Source organism: Prosopis cineraria, unplaced genomic scaffold (genome assembly GCF_029017545.1).
Source record: "Prosopis cineraria cultivar Desert tree isolate PC_DT_omini unplaced genomic scaffold, ASM2901754v1 PC10, whole genome shotgun sequence".
In the NCBI taxonomy this organism is placed as follows: domain Eukaryota; kingdom Viridiplantae; phylum Streptophyta; class Magnoliopsida; order Fabales; family Fabaceae; genus Prosopis; species Prosopis cineraria.
In genome coordinates, this window is record NW_026555341.1 from 4,943,798 (window position 1) to 4,967,886 (window position 24,089).

General features: G+C 34.4%; 1 protein-coding gene and 1 pseudogene across 3 annotated transcripts; one reads left to right on the top strand and one right to left on the bottom strand.

Annotated features, from left to right (window-relative positions):
- The first annotated feature begins 13,585 nt into the window (after positions 1 to 13,585).
- LOC129321920 (SNF2 domain-containing protein CLASSY 4-like) lies at positions 13,586 to 17,873 on the top strand. 3 transcript variants are annotated; one of them, XM_054967899.1, is made up of 4 exons: positions 13,586 to 13,810; positions 13,882 to 14,904; positions 15,402 to 15,566; positions 16,266 to 17,873. In XM_054967899.1, exons 2-4 carry the CDS (start codon positions 13,921 to 13,923, stop codon positions 17,130 to 17,132), a joined length of 2,016 nt encoding a protein of 671 aa, XP_054823874.1. In that variant the 5' UTR covers positions 13,586 to 13,810; positions 13,882 to 13,920; the 3' UTR covers positions 17,133 to 17,873. The 3 variants fall into 3 exon arrangements, with proteins under 3 accessions (XP_054823874.1, XP_054823876.1, XP_054823875.1); XM_054967901.1 differs by having other exon boundaries at positions 13,891 to 14,904; XM_054967900.1 differs by having other exon boundaries at positions 13,919 to 14,904.
- A 2,634-nt stretch (positions 17,874 to 20,507) lies between these two features.
- On the bottom strand, positions 20,508 to 23,518 carry LOC129284536 (casein kinase II subunit beta-2-like; annotated as a pseudogene).
- Between the last annotated feature and the right edge of the window lie 571 nt (positions 23,519 to 24,089).

Here is a 24,089-nt window from a genome sequence, read left to right on the forward strand (position 1 = left end):
AGAGAGGTTTTGCCCGTTTAAACCGCAATTGGGTGAAATCATCGCGGATGGCCCATCTGGACCCATCGAGATAATACATTTAAAATTAAAAAAAATAATAAAAAAAATATTTTTAAAATATATAAATAATAATTTAATCTCTCAAAATTTATAATTTTTTTAAAATTTTTTATTATTAACAAATTTATATAAATTATTAAATTATTCTGTTAAAAATAAATGATTTAAATATTCATAATTTTTTTATATTTGTAATAATATAACAATAAATTACAAATTTACATATTAAATTCTTTCTTTTATATTTCACTATTTATAAATATTTAAATAAAACTTATAAATTATTTATTTTCATCAAGAATAATTTAATAATTTATATAAATTTATTAATAATAGAAAAGTTTCTAAGAACTTCAGGATAATTATGATATCTTGAGAGATTAAATTATCATTTTTATATTTTAAAAAAATTTTATTCTCATTTTTCTTTAAAACTATGGGATGAGATGAAATGGAAGGGTTTGGAAATGTTATTACATGAATAATAATATTATTAAGAATTATTATGAAAATAATATTAATTTATCTAACTTTGTTGTAGTTATGTTTTTTTCAGTTTTAGTGGATAAGAGGTGAAAAGGATGATAATAATTTTAGAATGATATTTTTTATATTAGGCCACTGCATCCTTCAAATTGGAATTTATGAAAAATTACTGTCCCACCTCTTTGTGGTGCACAAGCGAGATTGAGGATGATTTATATTAGAGTATCATTGCAAGCCATTCCATCCCTCTTTTTAAAAAACTAGTGCCCCACCCCCTTTGATGCACAAGCGAGATATCGTTTAATTATATTAGTTTACGGGTGTTGTTAAAATCACTTTTGGTAGGATAAGTTGTACTGTGAAGCATCTCCATTGTTGCATACTATATATTTATAATCAACGAGTTGATGTGTTATTTAGTCTTTAACTAGGCATGTGGTCTTTAACTATAATGCATTAATATGCAGCCAACTGAACAAGTGATAAATGTAAATGACATGATCATAACTAATTCTGGTGAAGAAGTACGACTCATAAGCAAAGAATTTAAGTAAATAATCAGTGTAGGGTATTAAAAAAAAATTAGGTCATTTTCAGTGTTCTTAAATATCTCCTAGAACATAACATTGAACATTCTCAAAGATGTCTTGTTACTTTTATCATGAATTATTATCTTTAGGCCTTCTATGTGTAGATTTATTTGTATTTTTTACCAAATTAATTACATGCAAGGAGGGACTCATAATGATTAATGTATGATTTCATTGATAGAGTATTAAGTGAACGATTCAATGTCTTCTACCGCAATAATTTAGTGAAATATTATAAGAGTATAAAGACAAACAGAAAGACCGCAGGTTATCTTGTAATTTAATGTTATGAAGGTAATGTTCCGAATTCATTTTTTGTTCTCACCAAGGATACATATTGATTCTAAGAGCATGAAATTCACTGTGCCCAACCAACTGATCATTTATTGAAAAACTATGGATCATGGTCCTTTGAACTTGTAGAGAGAAAGACAACCTTGCTGTTGATCAAGACGGATCACGCCTTCGCTCTTTGATATGTCAATGGCTTCTAGCAAGGAAACCACCTCATCCATCTCCTGTCACTTTTCAAGACTGGCATCCCAGCATCTCCTCATTACATTGGCTAGAGAACTTGGGCAACATCTCAGCATTTGCGGTCTCATATTTTTTGATTCTTAAACAAAAAATAACATTATCACAAGGGATAATCATAGTTATCATCCCTTCTATGATTTAATACAAGCTATAAGAAGACTTTTGTTTCAAAATTGAAAAGTTAACATTCAATTTTTTTATAGAGAAGAGAACAAAAGTACTAACTATCTTATTAAGTTAGCACATGTGTCCCTTGTGATTTTAATGTGTATAATTTAGTCCTCATTAGGTTTCTTGTTGGTTCCTCACAAGGGTTCTTTTGCCTTCCCTTTCTTTGGTTTTTCTTAGTTTGTATTTGTATACTGTAACACCCTCAAATTTACAAACCGATTTTTCACAAATTATTAATTCAACAAATCATTTTTTTTTCATTGAACCCTTATCATGGTAGAAAAATTTCTACCATGATACATCCAAGACAATATACCACAGGTCTTAAAATATCTAAAAAAACAATTAGAACCATGAGAGACAGACAGGATTCTCATGGCATGATATTTAAATCAGGTCATGAATCAAGGGGGACAAACATAATCCTTTTGGTCATATAATTGTATTTAATAAAAATGATTAGAGTTTACATGTTGTTAAAATAAGAAATGTCCTAGGTTGGCACAAGATTCATTGCATAATACAAAATGAGAGGCAACGTAAAAGATGGTGTCTCATACACCATAATTACACCTCTGGTGCTTTCTCGGCCGGACTCGCTCCTGTAAAAATATTAACCACGGGGAATGAGACTTAAAAGTCCCAGTAACCAAAAATTAATATGTAATGATGCATGTGGATGTAACTAATCATGCGATTGCTAAGTGGGCACACAAAACATTTAACCGAACAATATTTCCAAACAAACCGAACAAGTATTTAATTGCATGACTGCACCTTATATCCTCCTTTCACCATGCTCGGACGCCAAATCACCCGGCCAAAGGTGAGTTGGACCAAGCGACACGCCACTCATTGGGTCCAATGAGGGCTTACCACGTGGTAATAATTAACCGAACAATATTTCCATTAACACCATACATTAAAATACCCTGAAAAGTCATGCATCATTCAAATATCCAAACAGAAATATATCCGAACAATAATATCTCATCATGATAAACAAAAATAAATTTTTAACCCACTTGACAATGATTTCACGGAAGTATATAACAGTATTTATTTTCAATAATTCATAATTTTTCCAAACAACAAAACAACACATAACCATTCACAAACACACTCATCACAACACATTAATAATGGTTACCTTGTGTCTTGAATAACAAGTTCCCCTTCACAACTCCTTTTTCACCACTATCTTTGTCAATATAATCTACATAATTATTTCACAATACTATATATTAATTTTACATTAAAATACATAACTCTAATTTAAAGAGTTAGAAAGTCTTAGATCTATAATCTATATTAACACTAATTTAAGATTTATGCCTCATTTAACTTTCAAATTCTTTTCTAAAATTCCGTACCCTAATAAACTATTTTTAAGCCTCAAATTACTTCTAGAATCACAATTTCATCCTTCTATATTCTAAAAATTCGCTTAAAAATAAATTAAAAATTTTAGAATTATCCTGAAGCCTCAAATCACCTTTCTATAACCTCAAAAATACCTATTCATACTTAAATAAATATTTAATAATCAGAAGTTCATCCCTACATCTCAGATTCCACATAAATTCGACCATATAGATCTAGATTTTAACTCAAAAATTCTTAAACATGAGTTTCAACCTCAAGAAAGTATTCTATAATATTTATTATATCCCTAAGAGTTTTAACCTATATTTTTAATCCATCATATCATCAGATTAACTATCCTATAGAAAAAAAATCTTAATCAGAATATTTACTCTATCCTATAAAATAATCATATCACTAGAAAGCTAATATTATTTAGAAAATAACTATAAAATTAATTTTGTAATTGAATAAATTTTTAAATGCTAATCTAAACAGGAAAGTTAGAACATACCTGAAGAAAAAAAATAATCCCCCCTTGCGAGAAAACGCCGAGCAACGTGAGAGGAAGAGAGAAAAATAATATAAAAATGGGATTGTGAGTCCCAAAATTATATTAAAAAAAAAACTATAGGTTTGAATTTAATTATTCAAACCTTTGGGCCAAAAGTTGCAATTTTCTCTAAATTGCATCTTAGCCTCTCATGCTTCCTAATGCACACATCCCCTCCTTTTTATACATGAAGGCACCTCTTCTCTTCCCTCATCTAACCAATGTGGGACTTAGAAACAACAACCTTCCACCCCTTTTTTTTGTTCCTTCTACCTTCTCTTTTTTTTTCAACACATACATAAAAAAAATTATTTATGTATTATATCTTGACTAAATATTACTTATGTGGTTTTAAATTTAAATTTTTAAATTCATAATTAAATACCTAACCATAATATTATTTCTAAATAACCTCAAATAATATAAATTCCTATTATTATCATTTTTTTTCTCAAAACCTAAATTCCACAATTTCTTTATTATATAAAAAATCAGGATGTTACATATACTTCTTTGTGAATGAAGTTTCCCTTTTTATTAAAAAAAAACATTATTGAACTGTATCAAAAACCACATTACTTGTAACATCTTAAATTTTTAATCCAAAAGCCAATTGTTAATTAAAGTAGATTAGTACATTAGTGGAGTAATTGTGTAATCATAATTTTTGATTGTCAATTAACATTTTAGATTAATAGACAATTATATGATCAAGATTGAGTGAAAATATTACAATTCGAGGTGAAGCTTGTGAATTAAAGTGAGAATTGTCTCACTATACCGTGTATTGTAGTACGGCATAATGCGCCACGGTATATAAAATAAGAATTTAAATATTAATTGCATGGATTAGTTTGTGGACTAGAGGAGAAATAGGACAAAAAACATGAAAGGAGAGGGAGAGGGAGAGAAATGTAGCTATGTTAGGGCATGCAATCTTGGCCACCTGAAAAATAATTCTAACCTATTATTTATTGAATAAGTTTTGTGCTTTCTCACTTTCCTATTTTACTATTTTTTTTGTTTAAAATAAAAAGAAATTGAATTGAAAAATTTTGATGGGTTACTTTTTGACTCAATGTGAAAAGGCTATTAGGCGTTAATTGAAAAATTTATGACTGGTTTGATAATTGACGGTTGAACTTTAAAATTATAAATTCATTTTAGCCTTAATTTAAAAGTTTAAAAATGTGAAAATCCTGCATGAGTATCAAAAAAGCCAATAGAAAATGCAGAAGGTTTGCGGAAGGTGAACAGCACCTAAGATTGCTTAGTGGATGACATGTCATATCCAACTCACACACCTTTCATCTCCTCCACATAGCCTTTTTCACCCTAGCTCAAGTGAAGCTCGAGAAAGAATGGTCTACAATCGAGGAAGCTATTCACCCTCAACCTCAAGAATAGACCCTTGTCGGTGAGCTTGAAGGAAAGAGTTGAAGGCGACAGAGAGGAGATCTCGCTCACGATCTGAGATTCGTGTAGGTGGCAGAGAGGAGATTTTGCTCCTCAACAATGCGCTCGGACAAAGGAGTTGAAGGCGATAGAGAGGAGATTCTGCTCACAATATGAGATTCTTGCAGGAGACAGAGAGGAGATTCCGCTCACAGTACTCTGAGATTCTTGCAAGCGATAGAAAGGAGATTCCGCTCACGATATGAGATTCTTGCAGGCAATAGAGAGGAGAATCCGCTTCTCAGCAATGAGCTCGAAGAAGGAGTTGATACCAGGAGAACCTTCAGCATGAACTTGACCATCTCCTCATGTCTCTCAGCTTGCTTGGCCAACTTAGCCAGTTACACGCATTGATCTTTGGTTGGGTTTTCTAGGAGCGAGAACGCCATTTTCCTACTGGTTGCAAATTAGTGTGCATAGAGCTGTATATGGTTTACAAAGAGAGTGGAGTGAGAATCTTTGAAGGTTTGGTTTGGGATGGGCATTGAGTGTCTTCTTTATTCGATGACCTCTCTTTCTTCTTACTTTTAAATCCAATCCAAGGATGGTTGATTCGTAAGTTCATAAGTTCGATTGAATAAGTGAAATTATAATTATATAAATAATAATCAAGATTTAAGAGTGTGCAATGATTGGTGTTGAAAAATCAACTTGGCTTACAATTAAAATAAATAAATAAATTGATCAAACTGAACCAAACTAAATTGGTTAGAAGATCTCAAACTAAGTTAACCTCCTCTGTTAATTAGTTGGGATGTTGATGGATTTTGGATGAGGCTTTATTGATAGTTTGAAGATTGAATTTGCCTCCATGGGTCACGAATTTCTTTGTATTGTTGCAGGGACTGGATGTGCTTGTATTATCTCCTCCATTACTGGAAGCTTGGATTGTTGGGGGGACGTGCCAATAGGAGGGGACATCTTTTTTATTTATTTTTTTAATTTTTGAAATGCCAGGTGACAATAACATTAAAGTAATGGTCGCACTAATTGTGGAGCGAAATTGCTGCTTAAAAGTTTTAAGGTAAAATTATTTTAATTAAAATGTAAGAATGTCTAGTGCTTTTTTTATCCCTTAACCTTTTTAATATTTAAATTATACATCCTCAATTTAAAATATAAGTCTCTTTTAATAGTAATTTGTACACCAATAAAATTTTTATTCTCATAAAATATATATTATTTTCCTTTCTTACTCTTAATGTAAAATTATGATTAATGAGAAGAAAAATTTTACAAACATGAGAATCCATATTAATAGAAAACTTTTTTTTACAAATATTAAATTGCTTATATTTTGTACTAACTTTACTTAAAAAAATGCTTATATTTTAAATTGGAGGATGGAGTAACTTGACGTCTAGAATTAATCTTGAAAGAAAATAAAGGCAATCTTGAAAGAAAATAAAAATGGATGTAAAAAGTAGTTTTAAATTTTAGGCCCTATTTGGTACACATATATGAATTTTGAAGGATTGGGGTTGGAGTTGGGGTTGAAACTTTAATAATATGTTTGGTATCAAGCAATATTTAGAGGGAATACTTATATTATTTTTTAAATTCATCATAAATGAGCAAAATACCATAATGCCCCTTATTATCAATAAAAAAAATAGCCATGAAGATGAACAGTGCATAGTTTAGGGGACGAGCTCTACACTTTAGATCTGGAGCTTCTCGATGGTGGATGCAGCGGAGCTGGAGAAGAAGGTGACGGGTGAGAAGGAGGTGGAAGAGAAAGAAGGAAAAAGGAAGGCAGAGAAGATATAATCAGAAATTGATAAAATCTGAAACCGCATCTTCATCGTCTTCATTGTAAATTTTGAAACCTAAATTTGCGTTCGTCTTTGACTTGAACCTAGATTTGTTGCTTGTTAACTATTGCTTCTATCCAAGTCATCGTGGGTAAGGGTGGAAGTCACTGTCGACAATGGAGGAGGTCGTTGCGGGCAATGGAGGAGGTCATTTATGGTGAACGTGCTCGAGCTATTAAGGAAAAGGGAGTTCGAGATTTTTACTTTTTATGAGGGTATTTTGATAAGGAAAATTTTAATCCCAAGATTAATTTTAGTGGAATTGAACAATACCATAAAGGGTAATGGGTTTTAGTATTCCCGTTTAAGTGGGACTGAACAATCCCAAATGTTGGTGAATCACTCATACCAAACATGTAAAAGGTGAGATTACTCTAACCCAATCCCAATCCTTACCTTTCAGTGCTGCGTACCAAATGAGCCCTTAGTAATCCTGCAAATGCCATTCAAGCTCTCAGACTGGTGGATTACAAGCTGCATGTGGATCAAATTTTCATTGAGGAAATCAACTAGATGCTCTAAAGGGAATGGCGTGTCCAAACTGTGCTTATTACCCGAGACGAAAATGCTGAAGCAGACTGCTGGTCTTCAAGCCATTCATGTAATTGTTGTGCCATCCTTTTGTTTTTGTTTTTGTTCTTTGTTCTTTGGTTTTTAGTAGGGAAAATTTTAACTAAAGATTATGAATATACTTAATTATTAATGGTCAAAAAAATATAAAATTTCAGTTCGATCTAAGAAAATTATATAAGATGAAAATAACTTTAATAATAAAAAGACTAAAGTACCCTTTATTTATTAATTTTGTTTGAAATGCAGAATCATTGATCATTAATTTTCTTATTTCACTCATTAATTTATGAAAAAATTGGCTCAATGGCCTCAAAAAATATAACTCCTATAAATTATGGATGAAGTTTTTAAATATTTTAAAATATGACCCATTCATAAAATTAATTAAATTTACTTTTTCTTTTTTATCCTCAAAATAAATTTATTATTAAACAAAATATATTTGAAATAACTAATATTTAACTAACTAGATCTTTCATTTTTATCATCAAAAATTATATTGAGTGTGCTCCCTCTCTAATTTAGTATCTCTAAATATTTTTTATCAAAAATTTTGATATAATTTTTCTGTATCATCGTATTCATATCTCATACGGTGCTTTTCTTCATCAAAACATTGATCTGATTTGCTTTGATCACCATCTTTATCATATAGCTTTTTCTCTCTCTCCCTCTCTATTTTTTTCAGATATTATAAAGAAGACATTAGACATTGAAGAGAAAACTTCATCATCGATCTGCGATATTACATCGTTGATATAAAGCGATATATCAATGATAAATAAATTGGTAAGTTTTTGCTAATATGGCTTATATATTAATGATATATAACATTATATCACTGATATATTATTGTAAATCAACATAACCAAACAATCAAACATAAATTTATTTATAATTGATATACTTTTATATATCAATGATGTAGTATTATAAATTAGTAACATGAAAAATATATAATCATTTGTCTAAAATAAAAAATCGTAAATCTGTAGCTCCATTTTCTTGCCGGCATGCTCCGTTCCATTTAGTATTGTTGTTATATCTCACCTCGTATTTGTCTCCCATCGTCGTGAATGGGGCTCACTCATACTACTTTGCTATCTTGCTTTCGTCTCTCTCACGTTGAGTTCTATTTTTTCTCTCACATTTATCTTTCTCATTCAAGATATTTCTTGCATTTTGAATCTCTTGGTATTTGAAAAAAATAGATATTAAAAAGGATAATTTTATAAATTAATTATAATCTAAATATTAAAAAAATTATTTTTAAATTTTAAGAAAGGATAGATTATTTCTTTTACTTGAGCTTATAATATGGATTATTTGTGCAAAAGCTCCTTAATTTATTAATATGAGTTGTAAATTACATGATTTGACTTGTCAATAATCATATAAGATCTGAACACCAGTTGTTTAGCAGCAATATTAGTTGTTACTTTGTTGGTTTTACTTATTAATTTACTAACATTAATTATAAATTATTTATAGGTCTTGTAATTTATAATTGATGTTAATAAATTAATAAGTAAAATTAACAAATTAACAACTGATGTTGTTATTTGCTTGACAAATTGATACAATTTACAAGTCATATTGTGATAAATTATCAAATAAAATAAGAAAATTAATAACTAATTATTTTACATCTCAAACAAAATTTACAAATAAATAGTACTTTAGTCTTTTTACCATTTAAGTTATTTCCACTTCAATCCTCATAGACTGAACTAAAATTTTAAAATTTTTTTTAAACCCACTAATAGTCACATCCTTGATTTTTAGTTGAAATTCTCCTTTTTAGTGTATTCCCTCCATACCAAAATATAATGCATTAGTAGCTAATTTACAATTTTAAAAAATGTTAGTTGAAAAGGGCTATTACATATATTGCCGAATTTATAAAATAAAAAACAATAAATAGTCTAACATTTCTTACATTTTGCATCATGATCATTTTAATATTTAGTTGAGTTTTATATGACAAAACTATTTCTTTGTAAATAATATAACTTTCTTTCAAATTTTTTTTTGATGAAAACCTTATTTCAAATATTCAAAAATGAAAGACAGCTTCACTTGACCATCTTTTTGGAAAAAAAAAGAAATAATAAGATTAAACATCCTCATATATATAAAATTAAATGGTGTGGATAAGCTTTCATTGTTATGGTTCATCATTGTATATCATTGATATACTATTGTGGATTAGAAACATAAAAAAAATATAATCATTTGTCCAAAATAGATTAAACATAGTCTTTAAAATTTTTGAACATTTTACCTTATTATAAAAAATCAAATACCTCTATGCAATGAAAATTCTATATTTACATTCATTTCCATGCAAGAAAGCCTGACAATGAGACTCATTTATAGAGGCACAAAATTGAGCTATGCATGTTAGGACGTCTCTTATGAAAGAGTACACTTGTTAGGACAATAAAAAAATAATTTATGAATATCACATTGATTCCTCCACCCACCAAAAAAGGGAAAAAATTATTGTGAAGGGGAAATAAATATGATGGATGAATGTGTATGGATTCGTTTTAATTAGTTAAGGTTAAAATTATCTAATTAGTTATGGGAGATATATTTGTGAACCAATTTATACAAAGCGTTTTAATAATATATTTGTTTTGTGAACAAAAAAGAATTATCCTCAATTGATTTTGTGAATGAACCATATTTTAAAATATTTAAAAATCTTATCCATAATTTACGAGAATTGCATTTTTCATGACTATTAAACCAATTTACTCTAGTTGAAATTTTAATTTCTTTTAAAAATTTATATCTTTTTAATTTTACCCTTATTAAATACCTTATATAATTACTTTGACCACGATAATTAAAATTTCAATACATCATTTTCTTAAAAAAATAATAAATGAAATAAGAGCATAATTAAAAAAATAATTATAAAAGCTAACTAATGCCTCATAATTTAGACTAAATAAAACTTTTATAAGTTATTTTTTATTGTGGTGATAGAACATATAAAAAGAATATAGTTTTAAATTTACTTTTGGCATCTTCCTAAAAATGTTACATTATTTTTATTTAAAATACTAATAAAATTTAAAATCAGAATAGACCAAAACGCGTCAGCCGTCCTTCCAAAAAAAGAACCAGATTTCAACCATCGTCCCCCAGATTTTGATATCCAGAATTGATCTTAAAAGAAAATAAAAATGGATGTAGACACATAGTTTTAAATTTTAAATTTACTTTTGGTATCTTCATAAAACTTTACATTATTTTTATTTGAAATACTAGAAAAATTTATGATCGGAAAAGACCAAGTGTCCCTTCAAGAAAAAGAACCAGATTTCAACCATCGTTCACCAGATTTCAACCGCCGTCTACCACCTCATGTCACTGCCATCATCCCCGGAAAAAGCCCAGAAATCAAGCAAAAAGAAATCGAAGGCGGTTATTTCTCTTCATTCTTCTTTTGTTCTGCAAGTGATTATTTCTCCTCGCATTCCGCATTTTGGCTGTTTCTAGCTCGTGAATATCATGGGTCACAAACGAAGGTGAATCAAAGGCGTTGCTTTTAAATAGGGTTTGGATCAATTTCAAATTTTCAATCAATTACCCTGTCTCTCACCCTCTGTTCCGCTCTCGGCATTTTTCTTCACATACCCATCAATTTTTTCCTCGGTTCTTACCTTGGTTTGGGAATCAAAGGGCCTTGCTTTAAGTGGGGTTTGGACCATTCTCAGCCTTGTGACTTCTTTGATTACGTACACAGTTGTCTCAGGAACTCATAAGAAAACATAGGCTGGTTTTCTCTCTCGAGTGTCTCACGCCGTGGAAGTCGCTTATCGAGCTGGCGATTCCAAGTTGCGTCTTTGTTCACTAAATTTCAGGAATACACAGAGCCGTCCGCGGTGTCTCTGCTAATCAACGGTGGTGCTCGTCGCCATCGAGTTGGTGCTCGGCGTCGGTTGGCCTGCCGGAATGGAGAAGCGTCAGATGGAAGAAGGGGTAACGGGGAAGAGGAGATAAGAAAGCAGATGGAATTTGGACTCCATGCATAGGGCATGAGATGTAATCTAATTCTACCTATTTTGGTACACAATGCTGGTACACCCTATTCTCCACTCTCACGCAATCCTGTTTTCATGATATATTTTTGCAGCTTTTAAGCTTCCCATCCTAAAATGCAAAGGGTTTTCCATCTTGAAGAGTGTGTCTGGAAGGAACGAATATATGGGCTCCACTTGCCTATCAAGGCAAATCAAATCACCCACAGCCAATCTGATCGGATCAACTATTGCCATATTTTGCTACGTTGAGTCAGTCTCTGTAGAAAAGCTGCAGAAGACGCACGGACGTAAATCTCAGCCGTTTAGCTCATCAACGGATCCAAACGACACACGTATCTCGGGCCCGGGATTCAGACGCTAAACGCTGAGCTTGCTTCTTCTAAAATAAAAAATTTTCAGTCACGCTCTTCTCCACTCTCCTTCCAGCACCCTGCTTCTTAGGCTTCAGATCGTTCCCACTCTGCCTCTGCTTCTGTCCCATTGAGGGATTCAGCATTCACATCCTCCGTTTTCAACCCGGTCGACGGCGATCGGTGCAGACGCTATTTGTCCGGCGACGTTGAGGTGAGTTACGACGGCATTTGCCCGCCATTTTTTCTGTGTTATTGATCATGCTGCGTTGTTCTTAAAGAAGCTTAGTTTTGTTTGGATTTTGAACGCTATATAGCACGTGTATCGAACTCGTGGCTTGCTGGTGAAAGGTTGAGGGCACATTGGCTTCACTTGCAAGTCAAGGTTTCGATTTTGCATGCATCCCTCAGACAAGATAGCTTGCTTGCTTTCTTATTTCTTGTCCTCTGTCTTGTACCGGGAAAAACGTAAAGTCGTAAACCCATTTTTATCTTCTGCAGTTTAACCTGATTTTTTTTTTTTTGGCCTTGAGTTGAAGTTCGTTTGTATTCTTAACATTATTAGTAAATTGGGAACTGATTATTCCACCTTAATCTGGCGTTCGTTGTTTTGGTGAATTAATCTGGCGTTCTTATTCTTATATTCTTATAGTACTTATATAAATATGGGACGGGACTTTTTTCTGGGCAAAAACAAAAGAAGAAGGGATCATAATAAGTAAGGATGTAAGAGTATTAATACCAAATTAAAAATTTTAATATTAAAATATGATAAAAATAATTCTGAAATTTGAGAAATTCAATGTTAAAAAAATTTAATTTAACATTAATATTCTTACAAACTTTTTATTTATTATTTTAAGAAAAAGGACGGGCATTTTGAATGTTTAACATCAACATTAATTAATAATTAATAATATCATTAATTACATATTTACGAGGAAGCAAACCAAAAAGCAATGGCCGCCCCTTTGGTGGTCAGTGCTCAGAGTTGTTCAGACTCGCACTTATTATTATTTCCTCTTTTCGTTTCCCCTGCCTTTGTTGTTTTTTATAATCATAATAATAATAGTAAACAGTCGTAGTAGTAGAGTGTTAATAGTAGTAATTGATAATTGATAATGTGTGGAGTAAAATAACTGGAAAATTTAAAATTGTTGATATTTATAAAAGTAAGTCAATATTCGAATTTCGGAATGTTTTAAATCTTTTTCCCGAATAATTATTATTGTAAATCTATATTTACATTACATTTAAATTAATTAAAATTAAAGTACATCTATCTAATAATCTAGTATCTTTTTTTTTTGGCCAAATAATAATCTAGTATCTGATAATTTCATTATAACCGAATTTTTAGGAACAGAAAATATTACTCCTATAATGACCGTCGTCTCATAATAAAATCCAATCTTTATGTGGCGAACGTTGATCTTTTTTTCCAACTCCGTGTTAGCCTCTTGCGTGATCCCGAAAATTGACTTCGTTCTCACCCTTTTCCTTGATCACTTGCCACTATGAAGTTGTTAAACAAATAAATATTGGTTTTTAAGCGTCAATCTGTCACGCCGTCTCATGCACGCTTCGCGTCTTCTTTTACTACTTCAGCTCTCCTTTGTCCATGATCTTTATCACATCTGGTCGTTTTTTCTAGGGCTCTCATAGTTGCTCCTCTTACTGTATTTAGCTCTTTCCTGGAGGTGAGGGTCAATCCATTCTGGCAGTGGCCGTTTAGTCCCTGTTTCACTAGTTGATTGACGAGTGCGCTGGCATTTGGAGCTGTATATGTAATTGAAAGGTATGCGCCATAGTATGCATGATTCTGTCATGGGAAAAATTTCTGGGATTTTTATTTCAAGTCATTCTTAGATGATACAGGGATAACGGTGAGACCTTTGCGTTACAGCTATGTATAGCGGCATGGCTGTATCAGGAAGAACTCGGTCTAGACAAGCAAGCACTGGAAAGCCATACTTTGAGAAGGATAATAAGCGTAGGAAACGGCAAGCGGTTGAGAAAATTCCATCTCAAGAAGAACGGTGCTCAAGCTATACTGTATCTAATGATGGCGATGAGGAGGAGGACGTGACATCTTCTAGCAGCATGTGTATTGCCAGGAGAACTCGGTCTCATTTTGCTCCTTCAAAATTTAGAAACGCCAAATCAGGGACAATCAGCAATCCCCTTAGCCTGGACGACGACGAAGAGGAGAATGAGACAAGAAATCGCAGCTTTTTGTGTCAGGAGTCTCTCCGTGGTGAGGGGTTGGTGTCTCTTGAGAACTTAACTTCCTCAAGTGATGACGAACGAAATCCGAAAGCTATGACGAAGCGACTCAAGGTGTCAAAGTCACGGGAGAAATTAGGACCTGAGGAAGAATTTGATGAACTATTTGCTGAGATGGAAAAGGATCTCCATGATAGTGAAGACGAGGAAGGAATTGCAGAATTTACCGTGACATCATCGAAGTGTTCTTTAGGGACTAAGGCGTCACAGCCACAAGAGAAATTAGAGTCTGAGGAAGATTTTGATGAACTATGGGCTGAGATGGACAAAGTTCTTCGTAGTTGTGAAGACGAGGACGGAATTCCAGAAGTAACCATGACGTGTCTATCATCGAAGTGTACTTTTGGGACTAAGGCGTCACAGCCACTTGAGAAATTTGAGCTCGAGGAAGAATTTGATGAACTATGCGCTGAAATGAACATCCGTGATAGTGAAGCTGAGCACGGAATTCCAGATTCTACCATGAAATGTCTATCATCAAAGAATCCTTTTGGGACTAAGGCGTCAGGGCCTCCTGTGAAATTAAAGGTCCAGGAAGAATTTCATGAACTCTGGGCTGAGATGGACGAGGGTCTGCATCCTTATGGAGAAGATATTTCTGTTCAGGTAGGTTTGATCATAGATATTCAACGATGAAATCTTGTTGTGTTGTATTCTTAGGTATTTAGTTGTAGCCGGGCTTTAAGATTTTTGTATTGTGAGATACAAGAAGTGCAGCCTGTTTGTTTTGGTTGAAATAATTTTCACGTGCCATTCTTTTTATCTTGGAGTTTGGTGAGCTTCTGGACGTTAACCATAAGAGCATGGATGCTAAAATTATATCAAGGTTCTAATGCTGTTAAGAATTGCATAGAGGGAAATATGTTTTGTACATTGAAATAGTAATTGTATCTCATGAATTGTAGAGTTAGGCATGAAGGTGTAATTTCTTCTTTGAATATCATACTTACCCACAATCCCTAATTATTTGGTTCTTGTGCTACTGGACAAGATTGTGTTTGGAAGATATATTCTTGACACGGTACATATCGTGAAACCTTTCCCCGTGCATCTTGGACACATTAAAAATCACTTTGTTCGTTGTTGTATGTGTCTGTCAACAGGTTGAAAACGAATATTATGAGGTCCCATGTCTGGAAGGGGAAGTTAGTGCAACTACTCGTTGTCAACGGGGGAATCATTATCTCAGGATGGATGATGAAATTGGGGAAGTGTGTAGATATTGCCTACATGTAGTTCGGGACATCAAGGATTGTGACCCTCCGTTTGTAAGTCGATTGACGTGTCCATAGTTCGCCTTGTTGCTTTCCCCTCTTCCATGTGCACTGGTGTGTTGAAATTGGACTTGTGACTTTTCGATGTCCATAATTGTGAAAAGAAATCCAAATCTTGCTGACAAACATGTTTGGTGAAATTGTAAATTTTTTTTTTTGAAAAGGGGAAAACGGAACTTTTGGCGATCAAAGTTTAATTGTGGCAGTAATTTGATCATACGGTTTTAAAACGTCAAATAAATGGTTCTAATGGTTTAAATGCCTTATAGACATGAAATAAACTTTCACCCAAGATGCTGTGTTGCTTTGTCAACTATTACTTCTCAGACTGATATTAATCTTTGGAAAGGATTTATTTAGTGTTTTGGAATCATTTATTTCATGTCTATTTGAGCGTACTTAAAGCATAAGGGTAATTTATTTAACGTTTGCTTCATGATTAAATTAGAAATTAACGAGCCGAGTGGCATGTGTCTCTTAATCACTACAAAAGCTACTAGTTGCAAGCTGTACCAGTATACCTAGTGCAAGTCTTAGTGATGGTCGAGTCAATCGATTGTTTTTGCATGTGCAAGTGACTACTGAGAAATGGTGGTTTATTCAGCCTTTCATTTATGTATATTCACTTCTTGAATATATATATATATATATATATATATTTTTTGGTTAAAAATGATTTTTTTCCATACGCAGTGCACAAACCGATGGGGAAAATCAGGTGGGAGATACTCTAACCCTTTGGAGAAAGATGATGACGCTTCCTCTAGTGACCTTGAGCAAGAAAATCTTGGCTGTGACGACAAATATTCCGGGTTTGAAACTTATACTTCCACGGGAACTGTGTGGGATATAATTCCAAGAGTGAAGAAGAGGATCATGTATGATCATCAACAGGAAGCTTTTGAATTTCTTTGGACGAACCTAGCTGGTGGAATTGTTCTTCACAAGTTGGAAGAGCAGTTAGATTTTGCTGGTGGGAGTGGTTGCATCATATCACATGCTCCTGGCACAGGGAAAACTTTTCTTACCATTGCCTTTCTGCAAGCTTTCATGACGAAATATCCAAATTGCAGACCCATGATCATATCTCCAACCAACATTCTTCATACATGGGAGAAGGAGTTGCAGAAGTGGAAAGGAGGTGTTCCCGTTCCTTTTCACAATTTGAACAAGCCTGATCTCTCTGGAGAGGAGAGTGAATCTGCCATGAGCCGTCTTTGGAAGCACGGTGGTCGTCGTGCACACACTAAAAGTGCAATCCGATTGGCCAAGTTGTGTTCCTGGAGAGAGGCTACAAGCATCTTAGGAATTAGCTACACGTTGTTCGTTTGGCTTGCTAGAAAGGGCTCTGATAACATGAAGAAAGCCCTTTTTGAACTTCCAGGTTTATTAGTTCTTGATGAAGGTCACACCCCTCGCAATTCCAGGAGCCTTGTCTGGGAGGCGTTGTCAAAAGTCAAGACAAAGAGGCGCATCATACTCTCCGGTACCCCTTTCAGAATAATTTCAAGGAGCTTTATAACACACTCCGCTTGGCGATGCCAAAGTTTGCAGGATTGAATCCTCCAGGAGATGTCAAGGTAGTAGATGAGAAGCGGGGTTTCAGAGCGAATGAAACCAAAGGGAATTTGGAATTTCTTCTCAAATCATATGACAAAGTGGAGAGTGACGGTGAAAAGGCTGAGATAATTGCTAAAATCAGAAATGTGATTAAGCAATTCGTGCACGTGCACAAGGGCACCGTACTGCAAGAGAGTCTTCCTGGGTTGAGGGAATCGATAGTTAGTTTAATCCCATCTCAGGAGCAGAGGGTAATTTTTGAACACCTTCAGAAGTTAAGGAGGACCCGAGGTCAGGTTAATGATGGACCATCTAACTGGTTTAAATTTGAACATTGGATGTCTGTGCTTCCGTGCATCCTTCACTTTTAGCTGCTACTGAACTCACTGACTTACAACAAAAGCTCTATTAGAAAGACTAGAATCGCCCCAGAGATTGGAGTCAAAACCAAGTTTGTAATGGACTTCATCCGGCAAAGCGTGCTTATAAAGGAAAAATTTTGATTTTTAGTCGTATATTGATCCGTTGGCCTTTCTAGCAAACCAGATTAAATCTCGCTTTAATTGGAATGAAGGAGAGCAGATGATAGTAATTCATGGAAAAACCCATGAAGGGACGCGTCAAGCTTCAATAGATGCATTCAATGATCCATAGCAAAGCGATTGTAATGCTAGCATCAACGAAGACTTGTTATGAAGGGATCAATCTGGTTGCGCTTCAAGGGTTTTTGCTGGACACGTTATGGAATCCTTCAGCAGAAGGGCAGGCTGTTGTCTCGAGCTTATCGGATTGGACAGAAGAAAATTGTTTGGAAAAGATGGGACGTAAATTTGACACAAAGATCACCAAGAGGGGAGTTACAATTTTGCTTGAAAGTGAAGAGTAGAACTGCCACATTCTGATGTGCAGTGTGAGGCCTTACCCTTGTTTTTTTTTGTTGATTAGGCAATGTCTGCTTTTAATTGACAAGCTATATCCATCTTTTATTCTGAAATGAATGATGTCTTTACCTGATAATCGCATGGCTTGGGTATTTTTTTTTTTTCCTAACTTGTTGATTCTCTAAATAAATATAGAATTTCAAAGACATTTTTGTAGTTGGACAATCTTAACAGTCTTGAATTTATGAAGAATTGGAACCTGCATTTATGAAATGGCAAAAGCATCTGGTGTCAACATTTTGGGGCTTGGCTTCTCTTCTGATGGTCCTCTCTAGTTTTACGTAGATCCCTTGCAGAGTTTCAGGAGAGGACAGTAGACAATAAGAGAAGCCCGCTCTACATTTTGAAGCACCACCCTTTACTCTTTTTCCTCATATTTTTATTGGTGAAAAATATCCGTGGGCTAGTTTTTTCTGGCCAATTTTGTTTCTATTGCACATATTTTTGATCAACCAGCAGACAACATTGTCCATCATTCTAACAGTACTATGAATGCTGTAACTGCACAGAGCACCTTTCGGAGATTGAAGGAACAAAACCGGTTCATGTCAATTATTATACTTGAGAAAGTGCCAAGTGAGTACTGCATGGTTTGAATGCAATGCAAAATTTTCAAGTTGTTTACCAGAGTTCAGTTTTGTGCCTAGTAAGCAGCAAGTGGGTCCTTCTTATTGCATGATTATTGAGGAATAACATTAAGGTGTGATGATTTTGGGTCCTTTGATCGGCCACTCCCTTTGATTTAGGATGGAGTGGTTGCCGAAAGGAGTTAACTTTGTTCCGCATGCACATATTTTTACATGTATTATGATACTATTTTCCATTCGAAAAAAAGCAGCAGCAGCAGCAGCAGCAAGTAGCGCTTCTGAAGTTGGATTAGAATCTGACTTGGTGTCTAAAAACCTCTCATTGATATCTTGACAGACAGGTATAATTTTTTTTTTTTTTGTTTTACCCAGACCCTTCAATCTATTTCTATCGAAGTCATAACACATTATTATTGTTCCAATATTAATTATCGCTGGCAAACTTCACTAGCTTTATGCATCTTTAATATTAGCAGATTGAGATTGCATAAAATCTAATTACAAGAAATGAGGGGATGAACATGAACTCCGCCTATGTTTATAGCCGGTCCCAAGCCCGGGTAAAGGAGGAGGGTTGTGTTAGGCCATCAACAGCCAATGTAAAAATTTGTTGAATCTATCATGAACATGGACAATAGACGTTATAATGTTAATGCTAGGTCGTTGCCCGTAAGTAACGCGCTGCATGGCTCGAGTACAGTGATAAGTGAGTTAGAGCCGCTGCATCGGCGCCCGGATGTAGTGTTAAATGAGCAAGGGCTACCGCGTCATTCTGGACGCACGCGGCTAAAGAAGTTAGTCCATAAGAGCAAAATTAGATTTGGTACTTGGAATGTTGGGACATTAAATTGTAAATCTGTAGAGGTTGTAGGGGTTATGATTCAAAGGAAAATCAATATCCTTTGCTTGCAAGAAACAAAATGGCGTGGAGAAGAAGCTAAGGATATTCAAGGTTTCAAACTTTGGTATACAGGAAAAGTAAGTGCACGCAATGGAGTAGGCATCATTATAGATAAGGAGTGGAAGAAGAACGTTGTAGAAGTTAGCAGAATTGGAGACAGAATTATTTCTTTAAAAATGATAATTGGACGTGAGACTGTTAATATTGTTAGCGCTTATGCGCCGCAAGTCGGGACAGAAGCCAGTCTTAAGGAATTATTTTGGGAGGATCTGGAGGGGTTGATTCGACACTACCACAGAGTGAAAAGATTTTTATTGGAGGAGACTTTAATGGGCATGTCGGGAGGGAAGCTGGTCAGTATGCGAGGGTGCATGGTGGTTTTGGTTTTGGAGAGCTAAACAATGAAGGGCAAACTCTTCTTGATTTCTCATTGGCGTATGATTTTAAGATTGCCAACACTTGTTTCAAGAAGAGAGATGAGCATCTCATCACCTACAAAAGTGGAGCCTCAAGGTCGCAGATTGATTTTCTTTTGGTTAGGAACACAGATAGAAAACTTTGTAAAAATTGTAAGGTGATCCCTGGAGATGCTGTAACGACACAACATAGGGTCCTAGTCCTTGATGTGTGTATTATGAGTAAAATCCAAAAACGTCGACAAGTAGTAACACCAAGGATTAGGTGGTGGCAATTAAAGGTGAGAAGCAAGGCAAGGGACTATAGATCATTTGCTGGGGGAAGTCCGATTAAGCGACTCCAAGATTGTACTTAAGAAGCCATATATGTTGAAATTCCAAACAAATAATAACCAACCTTTTAGATGGCCAGCCTTGAAATTTATACAAATAAGAATCAGTCACTGTATCTACTGAGGTCAAACTTGAATATTCCAATGCATGGAAGGGGATCCGTTAACACAAAATCAACAACAGCATACAACAGGCAATTTGAAAGAAACCAAATTTGGAATAAACCAATGGAACTAAAAAATATAAGGACGGAAGTGAATGAAGCACTCAAGCGATGTGCATGCATATTTCTTACAACACAGGCCTAAGAAATAAAACAGATCTAGATAGATTGTGCTCACTTGAAGAGCTTATGATCCGCTGAACATTGCAAGAAATACTACAATACATAGCCCCCCTCCTGTGAAACTACTAGAAGACGAGTCAAAACATTGGGTATAGTTTTACTTGTACGAAAAGCATGAAATTCCAGCTTTATGGTTATGAATTTTGAAGCCGAAGACTCTTGACACATAGCTCTGCACGGGCTTTTGTGGCTTTAGCTGACCGTAAGTCATCAGAAAGAGGTGTGGAAACGTAGTTCCAAAGTAAGCCCCATCAATGTCTAGATAGAATCAAGGAAAAATATGGAAACCACAGGATTAAATGCCTCGCCATTACATTTAACCTCAAGCCAATGTGCGCACGTAATCGTAGTTAACAAGGTTCTGTAGAATGGCAAGATAAATATGTGTGCTTGGGTTTGATGATAAATTCACCAAATGAAAATTGAAAAAAACCAAAAAACGCTTATCTCTTCAGAAGGCGAACAGAATCAGAGAAATAAACATTAAATTAATGTATCTAATATCCTAGAACTTTTAGAAGAATGCATAAAAGCCCTTCGCTTTTCTGTGACTTTTTTCATCAAGCTACTTGATTTTCATGATCTAGACACGCAGCTGCTGGAAGTGCATATTATAGGTAAACTGTTTTCTCAAAATGGAAATGTATAAGTTGCAAAATAAATCATAAAATGGTGGGGTTCAGAGATAACCTGCTGGATAGATAAACATCCATCAAAGAGATCTAGAATGTGAGCCATCACCATTGATGAGCTATCATTCCTAGTTTGAAGTCTGAACATTACTCAGCTCAGACATACTCATTTCATGTGTCTCACCTTTTTTTTTTTTGGGGGTGAATCACGTCCAACTTTTGTTTACATTACCAAACACATGAATCCAGACAAAAATAACTCTTCAAGAATCAGAGATGACCTATGAGGAGGAAGTATTCCAAAATCCACATGCATTTATTTCCAGATTGCAACTTACAAGAACAAAGTAACTAGTATATGTCAATTAGGCATTTATTGTTAATTCATAACCATAAATGACAATCTTTATGATAACTACTGTCAAATAGCATGGGCTGTGAATCTGTGATTCAGGCTGAAATCCAAATGGCAAGGTTAATTAACAGACTAAAGATGATTTTTTTAGTGAAACTAAAATAATGATTTTAAAAGGCATAGATTGAGAGGTGGACGCTAAAACTGGAATAGAATATGTTCAACACTAAATATAAGGATACTGCCTTGATACTTGGACCGCGGATAGTAAATATCTTCACATCTAGGGCAGTATATTTTCACAGTACTTGATCTAGGAATGTCCGACTGACCTACTGGAAGACAGGGTTGTCCAGAGCAGTAAACTCTCGGGCACCTCCCAAAATCATAGTTTTGTACTTGTCCAGCTGGGAAAAAAAAAACATTTTTATGAGTGCCAATTTCTTATAGCACCTAGTAAGCAGCAATCAATGATATCAGAATCTCACCATAGCAGCCATTCCTCGGCCAGTCATATGTACCGGGCATGAATAAGACCATAAAGCATTTCTGCTGCTGATTCAATCAACTCATTTTGTTCCTCTGTGAACATGTCACCTAAAGATTCAAACCATCCAACATTAGCAGTTATTCAAAACAAGTAATAGCATGATCAGCAAGGTTATAAGAGTAACATGCATGCGTATATAATCTAAAATCATCTTAGAATGTTAAAGGCAAATAAATTTTGCATTAGTCATGGTAAAATGTAATACAAAAATTTCCCATCACATATATTAGTCTGACATAAGAAGTCTTAAAATGCGAATATAGCCTTACCATGGGAGGATTCAACATCCAAATTAAATCTAGAGCATAATCATAGTAAGGAACTTGACTGCTTAATCCACAAAGGTTGAAATCATCTTGGATGTAATCATCATCACCTCGCAGAAGAATTCATTTCCTCTCAGATTGCAGAACCATGAAATCAAGATGATGTGTCATCTCCTTCAGAACCACTGACATCTGACTCCTCACTGTCTGTTTCAGATTCCTCTGCAGCTAATGCATAAAAGATTTTTATCAGCTCATTATTCATCAATGTCATTATTGGCACTAAAATAATTAAGTAATATTATCTATCTATTTCACTATGCCTCCCTTTTCTTTGAACATCTGTCTGTACAACATGTCTAATTATGGGATAAGCTATGCATTAAAACGCGCGCGCTCAATGTTTATCTTTCTCCTTCGTAAAATGTAGGATTTTCTTCCATTTTCCTCTTACTTCCACTCATAGTAAACAGAACTATTGCAATTGGAAACAGATCAGGTACAACTAATAACACACGCGTCCGCTCAAAAAGAAAACGACTTTCACTAGTTTCCCCCCTTGATATGCATCAATCAAACAATGGCTCATTCAGAGAAAGAGACGTGTGCTTACCATCTGAAACGTTAGAGTTCTTAGAGATGGGGGCAGAGCGAGAATCCCTGTGATCAGCCAGCGGCTTGCCCGTCAATAAAGATTGGGCCGACCTATCCTTGCCGTTGATTGCCCTAGAAGTGGACGGCGAGGATCGCTCAAGGTGCTTGTCGAGGACGTCGTTGATTCGCTTTCGATCAACGGAACTCACCTCCGATTTGGACCCAACACTTGCTCGCTCTCTGTACATACCTCTTTCCAACAATTCCTCCTTACCCTGACTCAATTTCAACAAAACGTCAGCGGTGTCATAGCGTAACAACAAATCGCGATGAAGGAGCCCTTAGGCCTTTGGATGATGCTAGGGTTCTTGACGCACCTTCAGGTTCCCGGAGAAGCTAGTCCATTTCTATCCTTTTGTTTTCAGACAAAAAATCTTGAGAACTTTTGGAGCTCTGCAGAAAATAAAATGACGATATTTTTGCGAGACTATGTTAGTGCGAAAATGTTGGCCAAAAAAAAAAAACAAAAACAAAAAAAAGGGGTTAGTGCGACGATGATTAAATAATTTTTAAATAAATTATGTTTAAAATTAATATATAGCATGAATGATACAACACTAGATTAGATATGGCTTTTCTGCATGAATTTAAAATAAATTAACCTTTAAATTATAAATAAATAATTTTGTATCAGGCTTTATTAGTAAAATAAAATATCAATTCATGGTAAAATAATTTTTACAAAGTCAGGGCTTGAGATTAATCTGAATATTAAAATAGTTCCAATTTTTTACCATATTATTTTTTTTATTGAAAATGAGGAGAAAGATAAAATCTATGTCATAATAATGGGAATTAAATTCCTAGAAGACTCTCCCAAGTAAGAGCCTAATTTCTCTCCATATAATGTACGTGAGAGCTGAGTAATTATGAGATTTTGTGAAGTGATCGAAGGTACGGAGGTAGGTGGACAGTAATCGAAGATGAGGTGAATATGGAGTCAAGAGTAGTAAAGGATGATTCTGGTATTGTTATT